Genomic DNA, 19,343 nt, shown 5'->3' on the forward strand with positions numbered 1-19,343 from the left:
GGGGCCTGTCTAGATTTGATCAAAATAAAAAAAAATTACATCAGTAATGTCCTAACAAGTCTTTGTGATCAGTTGAATACCACTTTGGTGAATTAAATACCAATTTCCTCTGAAAGAGCAAAATTTGTACATTATTCCAAACATTTGTCAACCAGTGTACATCGACGACTCTAAAAATATATAGATAAATCAACATACTGATCAATAATCAATATATCAATGTTTTAAGACATGTCTAGTGTTCGCTAAACCCAGAGTTATCCTGTTAAATCAGTGGTTTGCCTCACACATGCCCAGTAGTTGAAAGATTAACAGCAGGGGACCTCCTCTAGATCCCTCAGCTGTGTCTTTAGTTTTACTCCTGTGATCTAACTGAGGTTTAAATAGAGCATGGGCTTTATTTGGATCTGATCTGATCTTAAACTCAGTGGGTGATATAACGTCAAACTTTGTCTGCAGCTTGAAATGAAAAACATTAAAAGAAAGAGAGATGAGAGCACAATTGAAAAGTTTTGTTATTTAACTTTCCAATAAAATACTGAAACTAGGACAGAGAGGGTGAGACACGGAAACAGTTGCTGGAAAGAGACCGAGATTAAGAGTAGAGTTGGTACAAACATTACTAAACAAGTCCAGAGGGTGTGATAAGCTGTCCTGCCCTAGAGGATTCTGTGTAAAAATTACTTTTGTTTTCACAAACACATTGGGAAAATCTCAATTGGATTTTGTCATGATGGCTAGCTATTATTAATAATAGATATGATGATTATTATGTTAAACTCTGCATAGTATATACACTGTAAGATGTTCTCATGACAAATTGTGAAAACATGCTGCAAGAGAAATGTGGCAGTGTTGAAATATTACAACTACATACTATACTTTAGGCCACTAGGGGGCAGTATAGATTCAATAGACATAAGAAACATTTTCAGCATCTCCATATTTCTGTCCTTCTCAACTCTTCTATCTCTTTCTCTCCTTCTATCATGTACAGTACTTGCATGTTTGTTTATGTGTTTAATCCCTTGGTTGACTTAAGACTTCAAAGCGCATCCCCTGTTAGGCTCATTTAAGAATTTATTTGTTCTAAATTTAGTCTGTCTTACAGGAGGCATTTACAGGCCAATTCATTAGTGGCTAAATGAGCTAGCTGCATAAGCCTTTGTTTTCAAGACCGCAAGTAATTCTGGATCATGTATTTTATCTGACTCTGTTTTAGAATTAATTAGAAGAGAGTTGTGGGGTATTGTTTGCTCTTTATTATCTGCTGGGATTGCTAATAATGTAAACAGGATTTGGATACATTTTATAAATATTTCACCCCCCTTATCGGCGCATAATTTATTAGACTAACTGGTTTATTGACCCTCTTATTTAGCATAATCTTTTTGAGACCTGCTATTCCTAATTGTATTGAAAGCCTTTTCACACATGCATACACACACACATTCTCAGAGGTTGTGTTTTGTCTTTGAGCGTTTGGCTCAGCTGTGTGTGGCACCGCAAGTATGAAATTTGATTTAATGCACATATTCAAGATGACAGGAACACAAACTATGTGATGAAAAAACAGTTTTCTCTCAAGCAGTGATGAAGTACAGACATTTTGATGTTGCTTGTGGTGCTTTTAATGCATGATACTAATACATGTGTGCATAAATCTCAACAGAGTAAATGTGTTATGTTTATGACTCAAAGGTCAGTTGATGGCATTGTGTACTGGGGAAGGAGATTAGAGGTCTGGAATAATAGTTTGGTAGACCTGTTTATTTTTTTCATTAATTCCTGACCCGAACCCTATGTCCTACTTGAAAAACTGACCTGAACCCGGCCTGAAACCCATCAGGCCCAGGATGGGTTGCAGACCTCTAAAGGATATCTAAACTGTATAGGTTATTTAATCAATCATGAAAAATTATGAAACATTTTATAATTACATTCATTAAGTAAAATGGCATCAGTAGTTGATGTACAGTATGTTCAGATATGAATATTGAAAAATGTAGGAATCAAAGCTTAATGACATTTTAAACAATTTAACCTGTTTAACTCTAGGGCATTTTTGGGCTGCCACCTACAATTATTCCCAATCCAATTTAAAACGCTCGCCATTTACTGTACTGCCAAAAATGTGTCTTATTTTTTCATAATAATTACAATAATAAAAAACTTAAAGCATGTCGTTCTTGTTCTGTTAACTCCACACCCCTCCAAGAAATGAAATTTTATTCCACTAGATGGCAACAAGTACTATAAAAAAATCACCTGCAGGTGGCACTCTTAATGCATTTAAGCCTTCACAGATGTGCTTGTCCATAGACATTCAGGCTAATAGTCAGTTCATGCACCACCCCCATTGTTTCATCGAATATCTCGGCCTGAGTGGACTAAAAGCTCAATTTATGTGTCATTAGAAACGTCTAGGTTACGAATGTAATCTCCGTTCCCCGATGGAGGGAACGAGACGTTGTGTCGGAGAAGCGACAATAGGGGTCTCTCTTGAGCACCGAATATACCTCTGATCTATGAAAAAAGGCCAATGAGAAGTTGGCAGCTAGTATTTGCATACCCCGCCCCCGGACATACGGGTACAAAGGCGAGGCAAATACTAGAGTTCATTCAGGATTTTTCTGAGGAGCCGCTGCTGGCTCCAAAGGAGGAGACGACGGGCGAGTCGTGACATGTGGCGGGAGCATACGCCGCCTTGGCGATTTGTGTACGCTACCGCAGTGGTGCTGTCTGACCTGATTAGGACTTGTTTGTCTCGAATTAACAAGAGAAACTGTCGCAGGGCAAAGAAAACAGTCAACAACTCTAGGCAATTGATATGACAGCGCAGCGGGGCCCCTCTCCAAAGGCCCGCAGCTGCGTGCCCGTTGCAAACGGCGCCCCAACCCGATTTGGAGGCGTTGGTAGTGACCAGGACGCATCGGGACACCTGCTGCAGGGGCACTCCTGCCCGTAGAAAGCAGAGGTCTGTCCAGGGTTTGAGTGTTTGGCGGCATGCGGGGGTGATTATCACACGGTGCGGGCCGTGGCGCTATGCTCGTCTCGGGACTCGAGTCTGAAGCCAGTGCTGAAGCTGTCTCATATGCATCAACCCCAGCGGTGTGACTGCGGCGGAGGATGCTATATGCCCCAGGAGCCTCTGGAAGAGTTTTAGAGGGACTGTTGTGCCTGGCTTGAACTTTGCGAGGCATTTCAGCACCGACTGTGCACGCTCGTTGGTGAGACGTGCAGACATTGAGACTGAGTCTAACTCCATGGCGAGAAAAGAAAATGCTCTGAACCGGAGTGAGCTTGTTCTTTTCTCGGTTGACCTGAAGCCCCAAGTGGCTGAGGTGTTTGAGCACCTGGTCTCTGTGAGCGCATAGTAACTCTCGGGAGTGGGCCAGTATGAGGCAGTTGTCGAGGTAGTTGAGTATGCGGATGCCGGCTTCTCGGAGCGGGGCAAGGGCTGCCTCTGCGACTTTCGTGAAGACACGAGGGGACAGAGACATGCTGAAGGGGAGGACTTTGTACTGAAACGCCTGGCCATCGAACGCGAGCCATAGGAAGGGTTGGTGTTGCGGAAGAATTGAGACGTGGAAGTACGCATCCTTCAGGTCTACCGCTACGAACCAATCTAGGTGCCGGACGCATGTTAAGATACACTTTTTCGTGAGCATTTTGAACGGGAGTTTGAGCAGTGCTCGGTTGAAAAACTCGCAAGTCCAATGTCGGTTGTAAGCCGCCACCTTTCTTGGGTACAATGAAGTAAGAGCTGTAGAGACCATTCTCCATTTCGGTTGGGGGGACAGGCCCTATCACGTCTTTGATAGGACGCCCGCGAAGGCCTGGCAAACTGAATTGCGTAACTGAGTCGAATGGTCCGGTACAGCCAGCGTGACTGGTTGGGCAGTGAAAGCCATGCCTCCAAACTCCGTGCTGGGGGTACCAAGGGAACAAGTATTTTGGACGTACCCGGCGGGGGCCTCGCAGCGGGGCGAAGCAGGTAGTTTGGCGTCGGGAGGCAAGGGTGCGTCCCGAGGCTTTGGTGCTGAGAACAAACTCAAAGCACTTACCTTGCTCCGCGCCCGGCAGTGGGCGGGTTCGTGACTGGAGGAGGAGGTCCGGTTGCAGGCGTCCTCTAGACTCGTCAGAACCGGCCGGCCGGGGGACAGTCGTGGGGCTGAAGGCGGACTGTGGCCGCGTCCAGCATGCCGGGATTGTTGAGGCCTGGCGGCAGAGTGCTGTGAGAACGGCATTTGCGGGCCAGGTGACCCAAAGACAAAAAAGGAAATAGCTCTATTATTGAGAATGTGAGTACCGCAGCCCCCGTAAGGGGACTTGGCAAATGAAATTAATTCAACAAATGATTCTCCTGGATGGGATTTTCCGGTCCAACCTCGCGCTCGCGGTACCCGGGGAAGCATATCGGACCTCTGTGCATCAGGCTCAGACTGGGCGCGCAGACCCGAAGGTGGCGGCGCAGACGAGTCATCAACATCAGACATCGCTGTAACGCTCGCTGATGCAGCGGCGATTATCGTCATCCAATTCCGGGAGCTCAAGGGACCAGCAGGCCGGCCGTGATGCGGGTCGCATGCATCCCGAGCAGATGGAGCAAGCAAGCGTGCTGGGGAGGCGGGTGGTTCGCGGGGATTAACCAAGGCGAACAGGCCCGTCATTGTCCCCAAATCATCTTCATCGCCCACGGCGCCTGCCTCAATCCCGTGGGAAAGAGGCGAGGCGGGCGGCTGAAGTGGCTTTCGCTCATGACAAAAGAAAGCCGCGACCGCAATGCTGCCACAGCTATGTTCTTGCACTGAGAACATAACCTATTGGAGAGAAATCGCTCATCCCGAGCTTGGACTGAAGCCAGCAAGCGTACCGAGGAGGCGGGAGGTTCGTGGGGATTTACCCGGCGAACATGGCCCGTCTTTGTCCCCAAATCACCTTCATCACCCGCTGCGCCTGCCCCAATCCCGTGGGAAAGAGGCGAGGCGCGGGGGGCGGCTGAAGCGGCTTTCTCTCAACCCAGGTACGCCAGGCAGCTTTTATGACCGTTGGAGGTGGGGAGAAATCAACCGCATCGAGAAACTACACAGAGACGTTCAACGCCGCTGTGTATTGCTCTTTTAGAGAAAATCACTCTTTTAAACAACTCTCTTAGAGTTTGGGTTTCTGCACTCTCGAAGCGCCCAGGAGCAATTGCACTGCCGTGCAAGAAGGAGAAATCGCCGCTGTAATGCGCCATCAATCCAACAGCATGCAGAGCGTCAGAGGAATACTGGAACTGGTGTGATATCACGCGAACAGCTTGCACAACCATCGGCTCCGAAGAAAATTTGTGAATGAACTCTAGTATTTGCCTCACCTTTGGTACCATAGCTGCCAACTTCTCATTGGCCTTTTTTCATAGATCAGAGGTATATTCGGTGCTCAAGAGAGACCCCTAGTGTCGCTTCTCTGACACAACGTGGAGAGAGCGACAGAAGGGGAAGCTGAGTTTGAGACATTTTATCATCAATAGTTGATAACATATATTTCCAATGAGTCTTTAGCATGCTTGTTACGAATGGAGGCAGCGAAGCAGACGAGGAGATGCGGATCCAATCGCAGTTCAACTTTATTAAGTAAACAAACAGGCAAAACACAAAACACGGGAACAAAGGAAAAACCCTCAATGGGGAAATAAAACATAAAACTAGAAAACACGGGCAGGAAACACATACCAGGCTAACAACAACATTCAACGAACGACAAGGAGTGAACAAAAAGCAGGGCTTAAATACACAGTGAGTGATGACTGAATAAGACACAGGTGAGAACAATAAACAAAATGGCAGTGATGATGGCAGGTGGATTCTGGGAAGTGTAGTTCTTTAACAATGGCAAGTGAACACGAAGGCTAACAAAGAGACTAAGGGGCTACACAAGGGACAAAAGTGAAAACTACGGAATGCAAAGGTGACAAAAATGGCAGACAGAGGGCAACAGAGAAACAAGACAAGGAATTCCTAACATAGCCCCCCCTCAAGGATCGGATTCCAGACGATCACAGTAACATAAAACAAAACAAAAAATGTCCATGACTGGGGGGGGAGCTTGAGGTGGGCAGACAGACCAAGGGGGCAACAACGGGCAGACAGGCAGTCCAGGGGGCAACGAGGGGCAGACAGGCAGTCCAGGGGGCAACAAAGGGTAGACAGGAAGTCCAAGGGGGCACAGATGGCAGGCAGGAAGTCCAAGGGGGCACAAAGGGCAGGCAGGAAGTCCAAGGGGGCACAGATGGCAGGCAGGAAGTCCAAGGGGGCACAAAGGGCAAGGACAGGTTCAGGTGGTCTGGGAGCTGGCCACCGGGCAAGGACAGGTTTGGGGAACCTGGGAGGAGGCCACTGGACAGGGACTGGGTCAGGAGGCCACAGGACAGGGACTGGGTCTGGGGGCCTGGGAGGAGGCCACAGGACAGGGACTGGGTCTGGGGGCCTGGGAGGAGGCCACAGGACGGGAACAGGGTCAGGAGGCCTGGGAGGAGGCCACAGGACGGGAACAGGGTCAGGAGGCCTGGGAGGAGGCCACAGGACAGGGACTGGGTCAGGAGGCCTGGGAGGAGGCCACAGGACAGGGACCGGGTCAGGAGGCCTGGGGGAAGGCCACAGGACGGGAACAGGGTCAGGAGGCCTGGGAGGAGGCCACAAAGGTGGTGACCTGGAAGGCTCTGGCGGTGAAGCCGCAGGAGGCTCGGGAGGCAGAGCCGCAGGAGGCTCGGGAGGCGGAGCCGAGGGAGGCTCAGCTGAGGGAGGCTCTGGAGGCGGAGCTGAGGGAGGCTCTGGAGGCTCAGAGGCCTCAGGGGGCGGAGCCGTGGGAGGCTCAGCTGAGGGAGGCTCGGGAGGCTCAGCTGAGGGAGGCTCTGGAGGCGGAGCTGAGGGAGGCTCAGAGGCCTCAGGGGGTGGAGCCTTGGGAGGCTCAGGAGGCAGAGGCTCAGGAGGAGGAACCATGGAAAGCTCGGGAGGCTCAGGGGGCAGAGCCGTGGGAGGCTCAGGAGGCAGAGCAGAGGGAGGCTCGAGAGGCGGAGCCCTGGGAATCTCGGGAGGAGGAGCCCTGGCAGACTTGAGAGGTGGAGCCCTGGAAGGCTCGAGAGACTTGAGGGGTGGAGCCCTGGGAGGCTCGAGAGGCTTGAGAGGCGGAGCACTGGGAGGTTCGAGAGGAGCCCTGGGAGGCTCGGGAGACTTGAGAAGCGGAGCCCTGGGAGGCTCGTGAGGCGGAGCCCTGGGAGGCTCGTGAGGCGGAGCCCTGGGAGGCTCGTGAGGCGGAGCTCTGGAAAGCTCGTGAGGCGGAGCTCTGGAAAGCTCAGGAAGCTCGGGAGGTGGAGCTCTGGAAAGCTCGGGAGGCGGAGCTATGGGAAGCTCGGGAGGCGGAACTCTGGGAAGCTCGGGAGGCTCGAGGGGCGCAGGCTCTAGGACGGGCATGACCATTGGCGCTGGCTTTTGGTCAGTCCAGGCTATTGGCATTAGCCCGGGAACGGTCGAGGCTACAGGCGCTGGCTCAGGGACGGTCGAGGCTACAGGCGCTGGCTCAGGGACGGTCGAGGCTACAGGCGCTGGCTCAGGGACGACCAAGGCGACAGGCACTGGCTCACTGACCTCTGAGGTGACAGGCACTGGCTCACTGACCTCTGAGGTGACAGGCACTGGCTCACTGACTGTGATATGCGCTGGCTCACTGACCTCTGAGGTGACAGGCACTGGCTCACTGACCTCTGAGGTGACAGGCACTGGCTCACTGACTGTGATATGCGCTGGCTCACTGACCTCTGAGGCGACAGGTACTGGCTCACTGACCTCTGAGGCGACAGGCACTGGCTGGGTGACTGTGGTATGCGCTGGCTCTGGCTCGCAGACCGGGGCAGGCGAGGGCTCTGGCTCGCTGACCGTAGCTGACGAGGGCTCTGGCTCGCTGACCGTAGCTGACGAGGGCTCTGGCTCGCTGACCGTAGCTGACGAGGGCTCTGGCTCGCAGACCGGGGCAGGCGAGGGCTCTGGCTCGCTGACCGTAGCTGACGAGGGCTCTGGCTCGCAGACCGGGGCAGGCGAGGGCTCTGGCTCGCTGACCGTAGCTGACGAGGGCTCTGGCTCGCAGACCGGGGCAGGCGTGGGCTCTGGCTCGCTGACTGTGGCAGGCGGAGACTGGGGAGCAGAAGCCTTTCCTCTTCTCCTCCTCTGCCGGGCGGACGAAGCTGGCAACGCTGGCTCGTTGGCCGTGGTAGGCGTGAAGGGACGAACCACGGGCGAAGGGAGAGTTACCACTGTGGGAGGAGTGGCAGGGTTCTCCTCGATGACGCCCACAGTAAACGGTGAACCGCAGGCCAGCAGAGTCTCCTCCACGAACGCGTGGAGCGTCCAGCCGGTTCATTTTGATTGAGTAAATATTAATCTAAATCACCATTGAAAACTTGGCTTGGTTGCTAAGTATATCTTTAGGCATCAAAGTAATTTTGTCTTGTATGTAATATGATTCAGGAATTCAAACACATTCGTTTTGATATCCCCAAATATGATGTTACATTCCCAAGCGCACAACTCCGATTGCGTGAAATGTGATCAGGATTCTGGGCCTGTCTGACAGGACCTTTCTTAAATGTTATCTGAGGTTCTGTCTGTATTGGTCCAGCTCTAAAGGGACCTTTAATCCGATTTTACCGGCTGATTCTTCTAGTCCTATGTGTATGGGCTGCGGTAATCTGGCTCTTTCTGTGCAGAAGGAGAGTGCTGATGGAGCTCAGCTTGCATGTCTAAGATTCTGTCCGGAATCGGGAAATGTCATTTCCTCTGAAGTAACCTGCCGTGACTAAGCCCCTTTATACCTGGAGAGAGTCAGAGAGAGAGAGGGACCTGGGAGACTGTGTGTGTGTGTGTGTGTGTGTGTGTGTGTGTGTGTGTGTGTGGTAAAGAATATGAACTAAGGTTTCTTTTAAATACACTTTTTATACACTTGTTAGGCAGATTATAGTGTGTTGTGTGTGCTACAGAGAGGCCTGTTTCTATTTAAGTAGCTATAAATACAGTTCAAGTCAGAAGTTTACATAAACTTAGGTTGAAGTCATTCAAATTCATTTTTTAACAACTCCACAGATTTGCAAACTATAGTTTTGTCAAGTCGTTTAGGACATCTACTTTGTGCATGACACAAGTCATTTTTAACCATTGTTTACAGACAGATTTTTTCACTTTTAATTGACTATATCACAATTCCAGTGGGTCAGAAGTTTACAAACACTAAGTTAACTGCTTGTAAAATTCCAGAAAATGATGTCAAGCCTTTAGGCAATTAGCCAATTAGATTCTGCTAATTGTGGTCAATTGGAGGTGTACCTGTGGATGTATTTTAAGGCCTACCTTCAAACTCCGTGTCTATTTGATTGACATTTTGGGAAAATCAATAGAAATCAGCCAAGACCCCAGAAAAACAATTGTGGACCTCGACAAGTCTGGTTCATCCTTGGGAACAATTTCAAAATGCCTTAAGGTACCATGTTCATCTGTACAAACAATAGTATGCAAGTATAAACACCATAGGACCACACAGCCATCATACAGCTCAGGATGGAGATGTATTCTGTCTCCTTGAGATGAACGTAGTTTGGTACGAAAAAGTGCAAATCAATCCCAGAACAACAGCAAAGGACCTTGTGAAGATGCTATAGGAAACAGGAAGACAAGTATCTATATCCACAGTAAAACAAGCATATCGACGTAACCTGAAAGGCTGCTCAGCAAGGAGCCACTGTTCCAAAATCGCCATAAAAAGCCAGACTACAGTTTGCAAGTGCACATTGAGACAAATAACTTGCTTTTTGGAGAAATATGTCTGCAACCCCAACATCTGTGCCTATATTCACAATATTGCACAGGCTCGAGTGCCTTTTATATAATGGTTACTGCATAATAAAAAATATTAAATATTATGGTTGCTATTATTTTTTAAATAATGTTGTAAAAATTTAAGTAAAATCGTTAAATGCCATCCTTCAGTTAGAAGATAAAGAAAGTCCCTTACGTGAACAGTGACAGAACGTTCATTTCCAACAGGAATAATGATCAACGGGTGCTGCACAGTGATAAAAATAGTTACTCTGTGAAGAAGTCATAGCTGTGCCTTATCGTTAATAAAGCATGGCTATTGACAAATCAGCATCCAGGACCCGAACTATCTGTTTAATAAATTAGATATGTGGACATCTAATTAAGCTTTTCAATACAATTCTATTCACACCTGTCTTTATATAATGTACTCGTATATTTTGGTAATTGGAATTTTCAAGCAAGGTGGTGTTTAATCTCCTGAATTAAATTTGCTAAGCACTCCTGGTCTCAAATTAATTCAAACCATAAAATCAATTCAAAATGGTTCTTAAAAGACACGTTGAAGCTCATTAACATCAGTGTAATATCTTTGCTTGGTGCAAATTGAGGCTATGCCATGAGGCCATGTTTTATTGTGTTTGTTACCAGTAATTTAGCACATAGAAATGTAGCGAACGTCTTTCTTCAAAGACCTGTTTTTGTTTTGAACTCTCTGAACCAGACTTGATGTTTAGAAGTGCTTTAAAATGATTTAAGTAACCCTCCAACAGCTGATAACTGCCTCCTGTGCATATACCACACATCTTGAGATTCCCTCTTTCATTTTCTGTCCATGGACAAATAGAGTTTTTTCTTTAAGGTGTATTGATTTTCACTTTGAACGCTTTTGTATTTTTTTTCTCACATTTTCTCCCCAATTTGTAATTCTCAATGCGCTTGAAGTCCTCGTGGTGATGCAGTGACCTGCCTCAATATGGGTGGCACAGGAAGAATCTCAGTTGCCTCCATGTCTGAGACGTCAATCCATGCATCCTATTACGTGGCTTGTTAAGCACATTACCATGGAGATGTAGCGCCTGTGGAGGCCCAAGCCATTCTCCATGGCACGCACAACTTGCTACGCTCCCCACCGAGAGCGAGAACCACACATTATAGTGACCCTGAGGATGTTACCCCATGTGACTCTACCCTCACTAGCAACTGGGCCAATTTGGTTGCTTAAGTGCTTTGGCGAACTCGCGACTCCAGGGGTGGTAGTCAGTGTCAATATCCCAGCGCTTTTGCATTTTCAAATAATCAACTGGTTAGAAAAGTCACCGTTTTGATTCAAGCTCCTCGTCTTGAAAAAATCTCCCTGAAAAACTGTAAACAATATTTTTTTTTTCTCTGTTCACATAGTTTCCACTGTTTCTATTCTTGGCCATTGACTTCTGCCTGATATTTCTTAGTCATACATTCTTGGAGTGATTACAACTGTGCATTACTGGTAATTACCACAAAATACTGAATGTGGCCTCACTCAACTTATCTCTCACTATTTGTTTTGTCATTTTTCATGCTCAGGACATTCTGAACAACTTGGATAACACTACGTCATGTGACCTGGAAGAAGATGACCTCATTCTTGATGTGGATCTGCCAGAGGACGGAGCCTTACTCTGTGGTTAGTGCGCATAAATACAAACACACACTCACTCACGCTCATGGAATGTTCAGTAGAATTGTTCTCTGTTGTTTCAGTAAATGTCTTAATAAATTGACTTTCTGAATCCTCACCACTGTTTTCTCAAACTTGTGGATCTTTTTAAATAACAACTAAATGAATGCCTCTCTTATTCTGTTCAGAAGCAGTACAGGAATTTACCAGCAACTACTTACTTTTATAATTACAATACACTTCTTATTAATCTGTAATCTAATCACCTGGAATCTAACTAATTTTCCATTTGATTTCTGTTTACATAGACAGTGAGAGCCGATTTAATCATTATGCTGATTGATCACAATCAAAGTACAGGTGATGGACACTACTTTGAATGTGAATGACTTTCATTTTAATGGCTGTGTCAGAGTTTCCAGCTCAGTGTGCATCTTTATTTTTTAAGTAATTAAACATAATGAATCTACTGTATTTGTGATGATTTATAGTGCACAATGGCATATTCGACTTATTCTGTTGTGTGGAATATAAATTGTTACAGTGATCTAACACAGCTGGCTAACACACAGAACAACACAATTAGCTGCTGTTGAAAACACCACTACTAAACTAATGGTAGTCTTTATAAAAGGTAATTTCACACAAAAATCATTATTTACTCACCACCATGTCGTTCAAAAGCCATATGACTTTCTTCTGTGGAACACAAAAGGAGATTTTAAGGACATCCTTAGTCACCATTCACATTCATTGAATGGGAATGAACTCATAAAGGTGTGGAATGGCATGAGGGTGGTAAATGATGACAGAATTTTCATTTTGGATGAAGCATCCCTTTTAATGAAGGAAAGTGGTATGAATCATCTGAGTGATTCTCAGAAGAAGAATAAGGTTGATTTTGGAAGTGAAGGTCTTTGTGTTGAGGTCATTTCATATTTTCTTCATTCTAATGCCCAAAGTGTACTTCGGTTGGACGCAAATGCTAAGCGTATGGTGCATACAGGACACACAATGGAAATGTAGTTATCAGCAGAGTGCTCGAGCAGTGAACGTGTGTGGCATGATTTGTTTAGCTGTGCTTCCTCTGAACAGTTAAGTCGTTAACAATTATTGTCTCTAAACAACAGGAGAACAACAACAGGTTGTCTGCACATCAAGAACATGTGTGTGGGGAGGTCAGAAGAGAGCTTCATTTGTACAGTATAACTCGTCTGAAGAAGTTTAAAGACATCTTTGTGTCTAATCTCCATCTGTGAATGCGCGCACAGTCAAATGAAGTATGCTATTTGTTCGACTGTACACAGACGCTAAGCTTCGCATTAAAACCGAAGTATATTTTGGGCTTAAGGGTGTACTTGAGTGTGAAAGTGATGTCACAGGTTTTGCATGGGGTAGTTATATGTTCTGCAGTTACCAGAGTCTTAAAGGCAGAGAGAAATTATATTCAGTACCTGAGATCTACATGTACCAACAAAGAAGTCCTAATACAATACATTTTAAAGATGGCATTCGAGTAAATCCGTTTACAAGAAGACCATGAAAACACAAACCCTTCCTTAACAGGACTGTGCCAATTAGGCCCAAAAACTGTTGTTTTGTGTTTAAGAGATAGTTCACCCATAAATAAAAGTTCTGTCATCGTTTACTCACCCTTATGTTATTCCAAGCCAGTATGACTTTCTTTCAACCTTGAAACACAAAAAGAGATGTTATGAGGAAAATGTTATGGACTGACTACCTCAGCCACCATTCACCTGCACTTGTTAGGCAGAATTACTTATTGCTGTAATTCTGCCTAACATTTCCTTAGATCTCCTAAGAAAGTCATGTGGGATTGGAACAACATGAGGGTGAGTGACTGATGGCAAAGGGATGGAATAAAATTTTTGGGTGCACTACCCCTTTAAGATGTGTTTATTTGGGCATATTTCTGGTTATTGTTTGTTTTTGTGTTTTGTCTGGTTTACTTTCAGTATTTTGGCATGCAGGAATGTTCATGTAATTTGTAAGTGGTATGTATGTATGTACAGTATGTATGTGTTTGTTGTATTTATAGCCCCCGGCACCATGCCCTACAGTCATGTGAGGAGGGTACAGAGTCAGAAAGTGCCTAGAGGAGGGAATAGATAACTTCAGACCCCCCTCCCCCTTTCTCCCCTCCCACTCTGTCTCCCTCCTTCCCTTCTTCCTTCTTTCATTGCTCGATCTGTCCGCTTGGTTGGCAGGAAGGCCTGCTGTTTTGACGCTGATTCTCATGACCAGTGGGAGGCTATGCCTGAGGGCTGTGCCGACCCAGGCGAGAAAACCACTGCCTGGCCGCCAGCAAGTCCAGCTCCCCTTCTCTCCTTAAAGCCCCGGGGCTCAAGGATTGCAGCTGTGTGTCTCTCTGTGCGTGTGTGTGTGTGTGTGTGTTTGTGTGTCTGATTCTGGTCAGTGCTCCCAGGGAGTTCCCAGAACTCAAACACACACACACTTTCCAACTGGGCGGAAAAGTTATTGGATTTACAGCTGCTTGGAAAGTCAGAGAGAGTTTGACTGAAAACTTTTGGAGTTTTCTACTTTGCATTTTAGAAGATTCCGTTGCTCAGAGTTTTTGTCCGGCTGGATTTAAACTTGTTGTTTTTCCTTTGGACATGCCATTCTAAACATCATCTCTACTCTTAGTTTTAAGGTTGTTTGTGTTCTTGTGTGAGTTTTGGTCTGTTTTTAAAGCTGTTTCTTGGAGCTCTTGCACAGAACAGACTGCAAGGACAAGAGGAATGTAGCAGGTCTGTTTTTGAATATCTTAGATTTCTGTCTGTACTGCTTGCTATCTTACTCTGTGGTATGTGAGACACATAAAAAGAGATTGTGAGAAAAGTATATGAAGAATTTAGAAGGCCGGTGGGTGGGAGACAGAGTGTTTGTATGTGTGTGAGATTTTATATGCCTTAAGAGTGTGTGAATGTGAGTCTGTCCTGATATCTTGCCTCAGGCAGTGTGAGTGCTTTGTATCTAAACTCTAAGAGACCAAAATGTGGAAGGACACTACACAACCTTCCAGAGAAAAATTACCTTCTTACCAAGAAGTGTTTGTGTCTGTGTGTGGTTCGGAGACTTAACAGAATGTGAAAATAGCATTTAGAAGTGAATTAGCTTGTGGGTGTTTGTTCATTGTATTTGTTTATTTGTCATTGACTGGTGTTGACCCTTCTGTGTATGCAGATGGAATGGCCCATTTTGAGCGCTCTGAGAGGGGGGGCCGGCCGGCTCAGTGGAGGAGAAGACAGCAGAGATGGAGTGGAATGGATCATGCTCACAATGACAACAGGTTAAAGCAACAGAACATACAGAATACACATACATACTCAAGGTGAATAATTAATTGCAGATAAAACTGTTAACAATCAGTTACTCATTCATAATTTTTTAATCCTTCAGAATTATTACTCTTATTGTTACATATAAACAAACTGGAAATATAAAAAAATAATAGTACTATTATTACCTCACTATGGCTCTTTAGTTACATTATCTTGTCATCAAACTATTTTATTTGAAAGCTGAAGCCTGTAAATGTAAAGTTTCTCAAACTGAAAACACTGTCTCTTTATGCACTATCAAAATTTCTCTGTTTGTTTTGAGCGACCCGTTCAGCCCGACACAACAACAATAACTGTGCAAATTTTGTTCGGTGGTGCTTGTAGCATAGAAATTAGATTTATTTTCAAAATCGAAGCCCTTTAATACTGACACTGTTACTTAAACTTGGGCAGGTGAACAATAATAATTTAGTAATTATTATATTATTTAGTCATTAAATAATTTATAATTTAACCTAATCCTTACACACTCTCACTCTGATAGGCTGGTTGGGTTGCATAATGATGGGTGTCCTACAGGCCATCAGACTCTCCATCATGCAGATCAGCATGACAGTCACATGGTGGCACTAGATGACCTCACTCTCAAGCACATGGTTGAGGACTGCTCATCTGTTAAATTACAGCTGCTAAAACTCAAGAGTCTATTGCAGGTACGGCTGGGCAGCTGAGAATACATACACAGCTCTGGCATCTGAGCAGCTGTGTGTGTGTGTGTGTGTGTGTGTGTGTGTGTGTGTGTGTGTGTGTGTGTGTGTGTGTGTGTGTGTGTGTGTGTGTGTGTGTGTGTGTGTGTCAAAAAAGTTACTTGCAGCGCCACACCTACTACCATCATTAGGGGAAAAAACGGTGATCCAATCTCCGACCCCCAGAAACAGGTTTGCAGATTTGCTGAGCATTTCTGTGAGGTCCTGGGGGAGGGGAAGTCCCTGAGCCTGGAAAACATTGTGGGACAAAGTGGGGATGACCCTGCTGGGGCTGCGGTGCCACAAATATTGGAGGAAGAAGTCGCTCCCTGTGGGTGGCTGGCTGAGGTGCCATCTTTGGAGGAAGTACTGAAGGCGATCCAGAGCCTGAGACCAGGGAAGGCACCAGGCAGAGATGATCTCCCCAGTGAAATGCTGAGGGAGGGTGGTGTTTATGCACAGACTGCCCTACATGACATCATAACAACAGTCTGGACCACTGGGCGGGTTCCGCAGGATTGGAGGTATGCCCTGGTGGTCCCTCTCTTTAAAAAGGGGGACCGCTCAGATTGTAATAACTATAGGGGCATCTCACTCCTCAGTGTGCCGGGAAAGGTCCTGGCAAGGATTATTCAACATCGCCTTGCCAGGCACGCTGAGGAGAGACTTGCGGAGCCCCAGTGTGGTTTCAGGAAGGGACGGTCTTGCACAGATGCCATATTCTCTGTTCGTCTGCTACAGCAGAGGTGTAGGGAATTCCAGCAAGACCTACATCTCTGCTTTATTGACCTGGTCAAGGCCTATGATACCATCAGTAGGCCTGGGCTCTGGGTTGTTCTTCATGCTTTCGGAGTCCCAGACCCACTGCTTGCGATCATTAAGGACCTTCATGATGGCGAGCGGGCCCGGGTAAAACTACGTGGTCAGGAGTCGGAGCCATTCCCTGTTCACTTTGGAGTGCGACAGGGATGTCCTCTGGCTCCCAAATTATTTAATATCTGTTTCGACCACGTGGTTCGTGAAGCCTTCGATGGCTGTACTGGAGGAATTTCCATCTGGTACAGATATAATGGGAGGTTGATCGATGCCCGGGAGCGGTCAAGGGATGGCTCCCTATTGGTCAACCACATTATGTATGCTGATGATCTGGTGATTGCTGCTCACTCAGAGGAGGAATTGGGGGCGCTGCTGATGAACCTGGAGCTTGCCACCAAGAGATGGGGCCTTACCATCAGCCCAACCAAAACTAAGCACCTTCCTGGGTATTATGTACCATCAGACACTCCACCCCCACAGCTCCCAATTGGTGATGGGGTAGTTGTGGAGAGAGTGGAGTGTTTTCCATACCTGGGAAGTGTGCTTATGACCAGCTCCGGTTTGACAGCAGAGGTCTCACTCCGAATCAGTCGAGCGGCATTATCTTTTCATCGGTTGCGTAACGCTGTGTGGAAGCTACCCAGTTTGTCGCTCCGCACGAAGCTTCAGGTATTCTCGGCCACGGTCATTCCCTCCCTTCTATGCTTGCGGACCCCCCTAATGGAACATCATTGCCGGTTAGAAACATTTAGGCTGGCCTGCCTAAGATCCATCCTGGGTTTAACCAGGCTGGATTGTGTGAGGAGCTCACAAATCTTTTAAAGATGTGGACAAAGTCCCATCGGTGAGCTCCTACGGCAGGCAAGGTTGCGTTGGCTGGGTCATGTAGCCTGCATGCCTGGCCACCGCATGCCTAAACAGTTTCTGTTCGGCCGGATAGAGGGGGCTAAGCGGGCGCAGCACGGGCTGGAGAAGAGATGGATTGATGTGGTACAGGAGGATTTGGAGCTGAGTGGACTTGCCGATGACTGGTACCAGCAGTGTCAAGATCGGCCTCTTTGTAGGAGGCTTGTGAAGGACGCTACTGGCCAGTTGGAGGCAGTCGCCCTCCAACAACAACGGAAGGCAGAGGAGTGACGCTCACAACAACGAGCAGAGCGCAGGGTGGCTAAAGCACAGCAAGTTGGCACAGTAGGGGGCACAGGTGGTGCATCAGCCAGTCATCTCAGTCATTCGACCCGTGTCACCTGTTGGATCTGTCCCGTGACCTCCTGCCAGCGGGGGTTCGACACGTCACGTGGCCTTAACGTGCACATAGCCTGGCACACGCGTCGTGGTGACGTCACCGTCACTTAGTGGCGAATGGCGGTTGTTGTTGTTGTTGTGTGTGTGTGTGTGTGTGTGTGTGTGTGTGTGTGCGTGTGTGTGTGTGTGTGTGAACAAAATAAACAGGAAAATAGACAGTGAGATAAAAATTTGTTCTGAACATGAGAGAAGTGCCTCTTGAATACGTAGTTTGTGTTTTTTTTTTTTTTTTTCAGATGGATGATGAAGATATTTCTCCAGAGAGTGTGGAATCCAGCGAAGATGACCGCAAAGGCCGGCAGGTCCGTAAAATCCCATGAAGACACTTTCTTATCCACATACATGCCATAGAGTTACTGTAGCTCAAGTGGTAGAGTATGCGCTTGCAACACCAAGGTCAGGGATTCCATTCCCAGAAAATGCATACTTAAAAAAAATTAATAGAAAAAATGTAACCTTGAATGCACTGTAAATTGCTTTGGGTGAAAGTGTCTGCCAAATGAATAAATGTATTGTTTTTATATAAATCAAGTTATACACTGCAAAAAATGATTTTCTTGACAAGTATTTTTGTCATGTATTCCTGTCAAATTATCTAAACTTTCTTAAAACACGATTTATTTACTTGTCAAGCAAAATGGGATAAGATATTAAGTCTTGTTTTAAGATAAATCTGACTAAATTTAGTGAACTTTAGACTGAAAACAAGAAAAAAAATCTGCCAATGTGGTAAGCAAAATAAACTTAATTTAAAAGGAAAACAAGTTTATTTTGCTTATCCCATTGGCAGATTTTTTTTCTTGTTTTGAGTCTAAAGTTCACTAAATTTAGTTAGAGTTATCTTAAAACAAGACTTAATATCTTATCCCATTTTGCTTGACAAGTAAATAAATCGTGTTTTAAGAAAGTTTAAATAATTTGACAGGAATACAAGACAAAAATACTTGTCTAGAAAATCATTTTTTGCAGTGTAATTACTATAGACTAATCCTAACCCTTCCTCTAATAGATAACTTATGCAACAGAGAAACAAGCAAACATCGTTTTTGTTTAAAGGAATAGTTCACCCAAAAATTCAAATTTGCTGATAATCTACTCTCAGGCCATCCAAGATTTATATGACCTTCTTTCTTCATCAGAACAGGATTTAAGATTTTTAGGAAAGTATCCCAGGTTTTTAGCTTTATTCAATGCAAGTAAATGGACACAAATGGACAAAGTAATTCACACGTCTCCCGCGATCATGTAATGTCTTCTGAATTTAGCTGTTTGAATTGACCTAGCTTTTGCTTGAAGTATGTTCCTATGTTGTAAACAATTATTGCGTGAATGCTCCAACGTGAAGATGTCACACGACAGCGACATGAGGCATTCAGTGTTTACAGGAAGCAGTTTTAATTAGCGATTAGTTTTTCACACAAACGTATCGATTCACTTCAGAAGACATTACTTGATTGGCGGGAGTCTTGTGGACTACTTTGAGGCTGACTTAGTGTGCTTTTTGGACCCCCCAAAATTGGTGTCCATTCACTTGCATTGGATGAAGCTAAAAACCTCAGATACTTTCCTAAAAATCTTAAATCCTGTTCTGATGAAGAAAGAATGTAATATACTGTACATCTTGGATGGCCTGAGGATGAGTAAATTATCAGCACATTTTCAT

The 19,343-nt window shown here is 45.9% G+C and overlaps 1 protein-coding gene across 2 annotated transcripts in view; it reads left to right on the plus strand.

The window, feature by feature from the left end:
• The window catches only part of ccser2a (coiled-coil serine-rich protein 2a), a 78,642-nt gene that overhangs the window by 29,078 nt on the left and 30,221 nt on the right, over nt 1–19,343 (plus strand). For both annotated transcript variants that reach the window (XM_052145384.1, XM_052145383.1), the window contains exons 5-8: nt 11,415–11,514; nt 14,716–14,821; nt 15,358–15,526; nt 17,917–17,982. In XM_052145384.1, the coding sequence (XP_052001344.1) occupies nt 11,415–11,514; nt 14,716–14,821; nt 15,358–15,526; nt 17,917–17,982 (441 nt within the window). The remainder of the gene's footprint in view (nt 1–11,414; nt 11,515–14,715; nt 14,822–15,357; nt 15,527–17,916; nt 17,983–19,343) is intronic.

The sequence above is a fragment of the Xyrauchen texanus genome, chromosome 16, assembly GCF_025860055.1.
Source record: "Xyrauchen texanus isolate HMW12.3.18 chromosome 16, RBS_HiC_50CHRs, whole genome shotgun sequence".
NCBI classification, from domain to species: Eukaryota; Metazoa; Chordata; class Actinopteri; order Cypriniformes; family Catostomidae; genus Xyrauchen; species Xyrauchen texanus.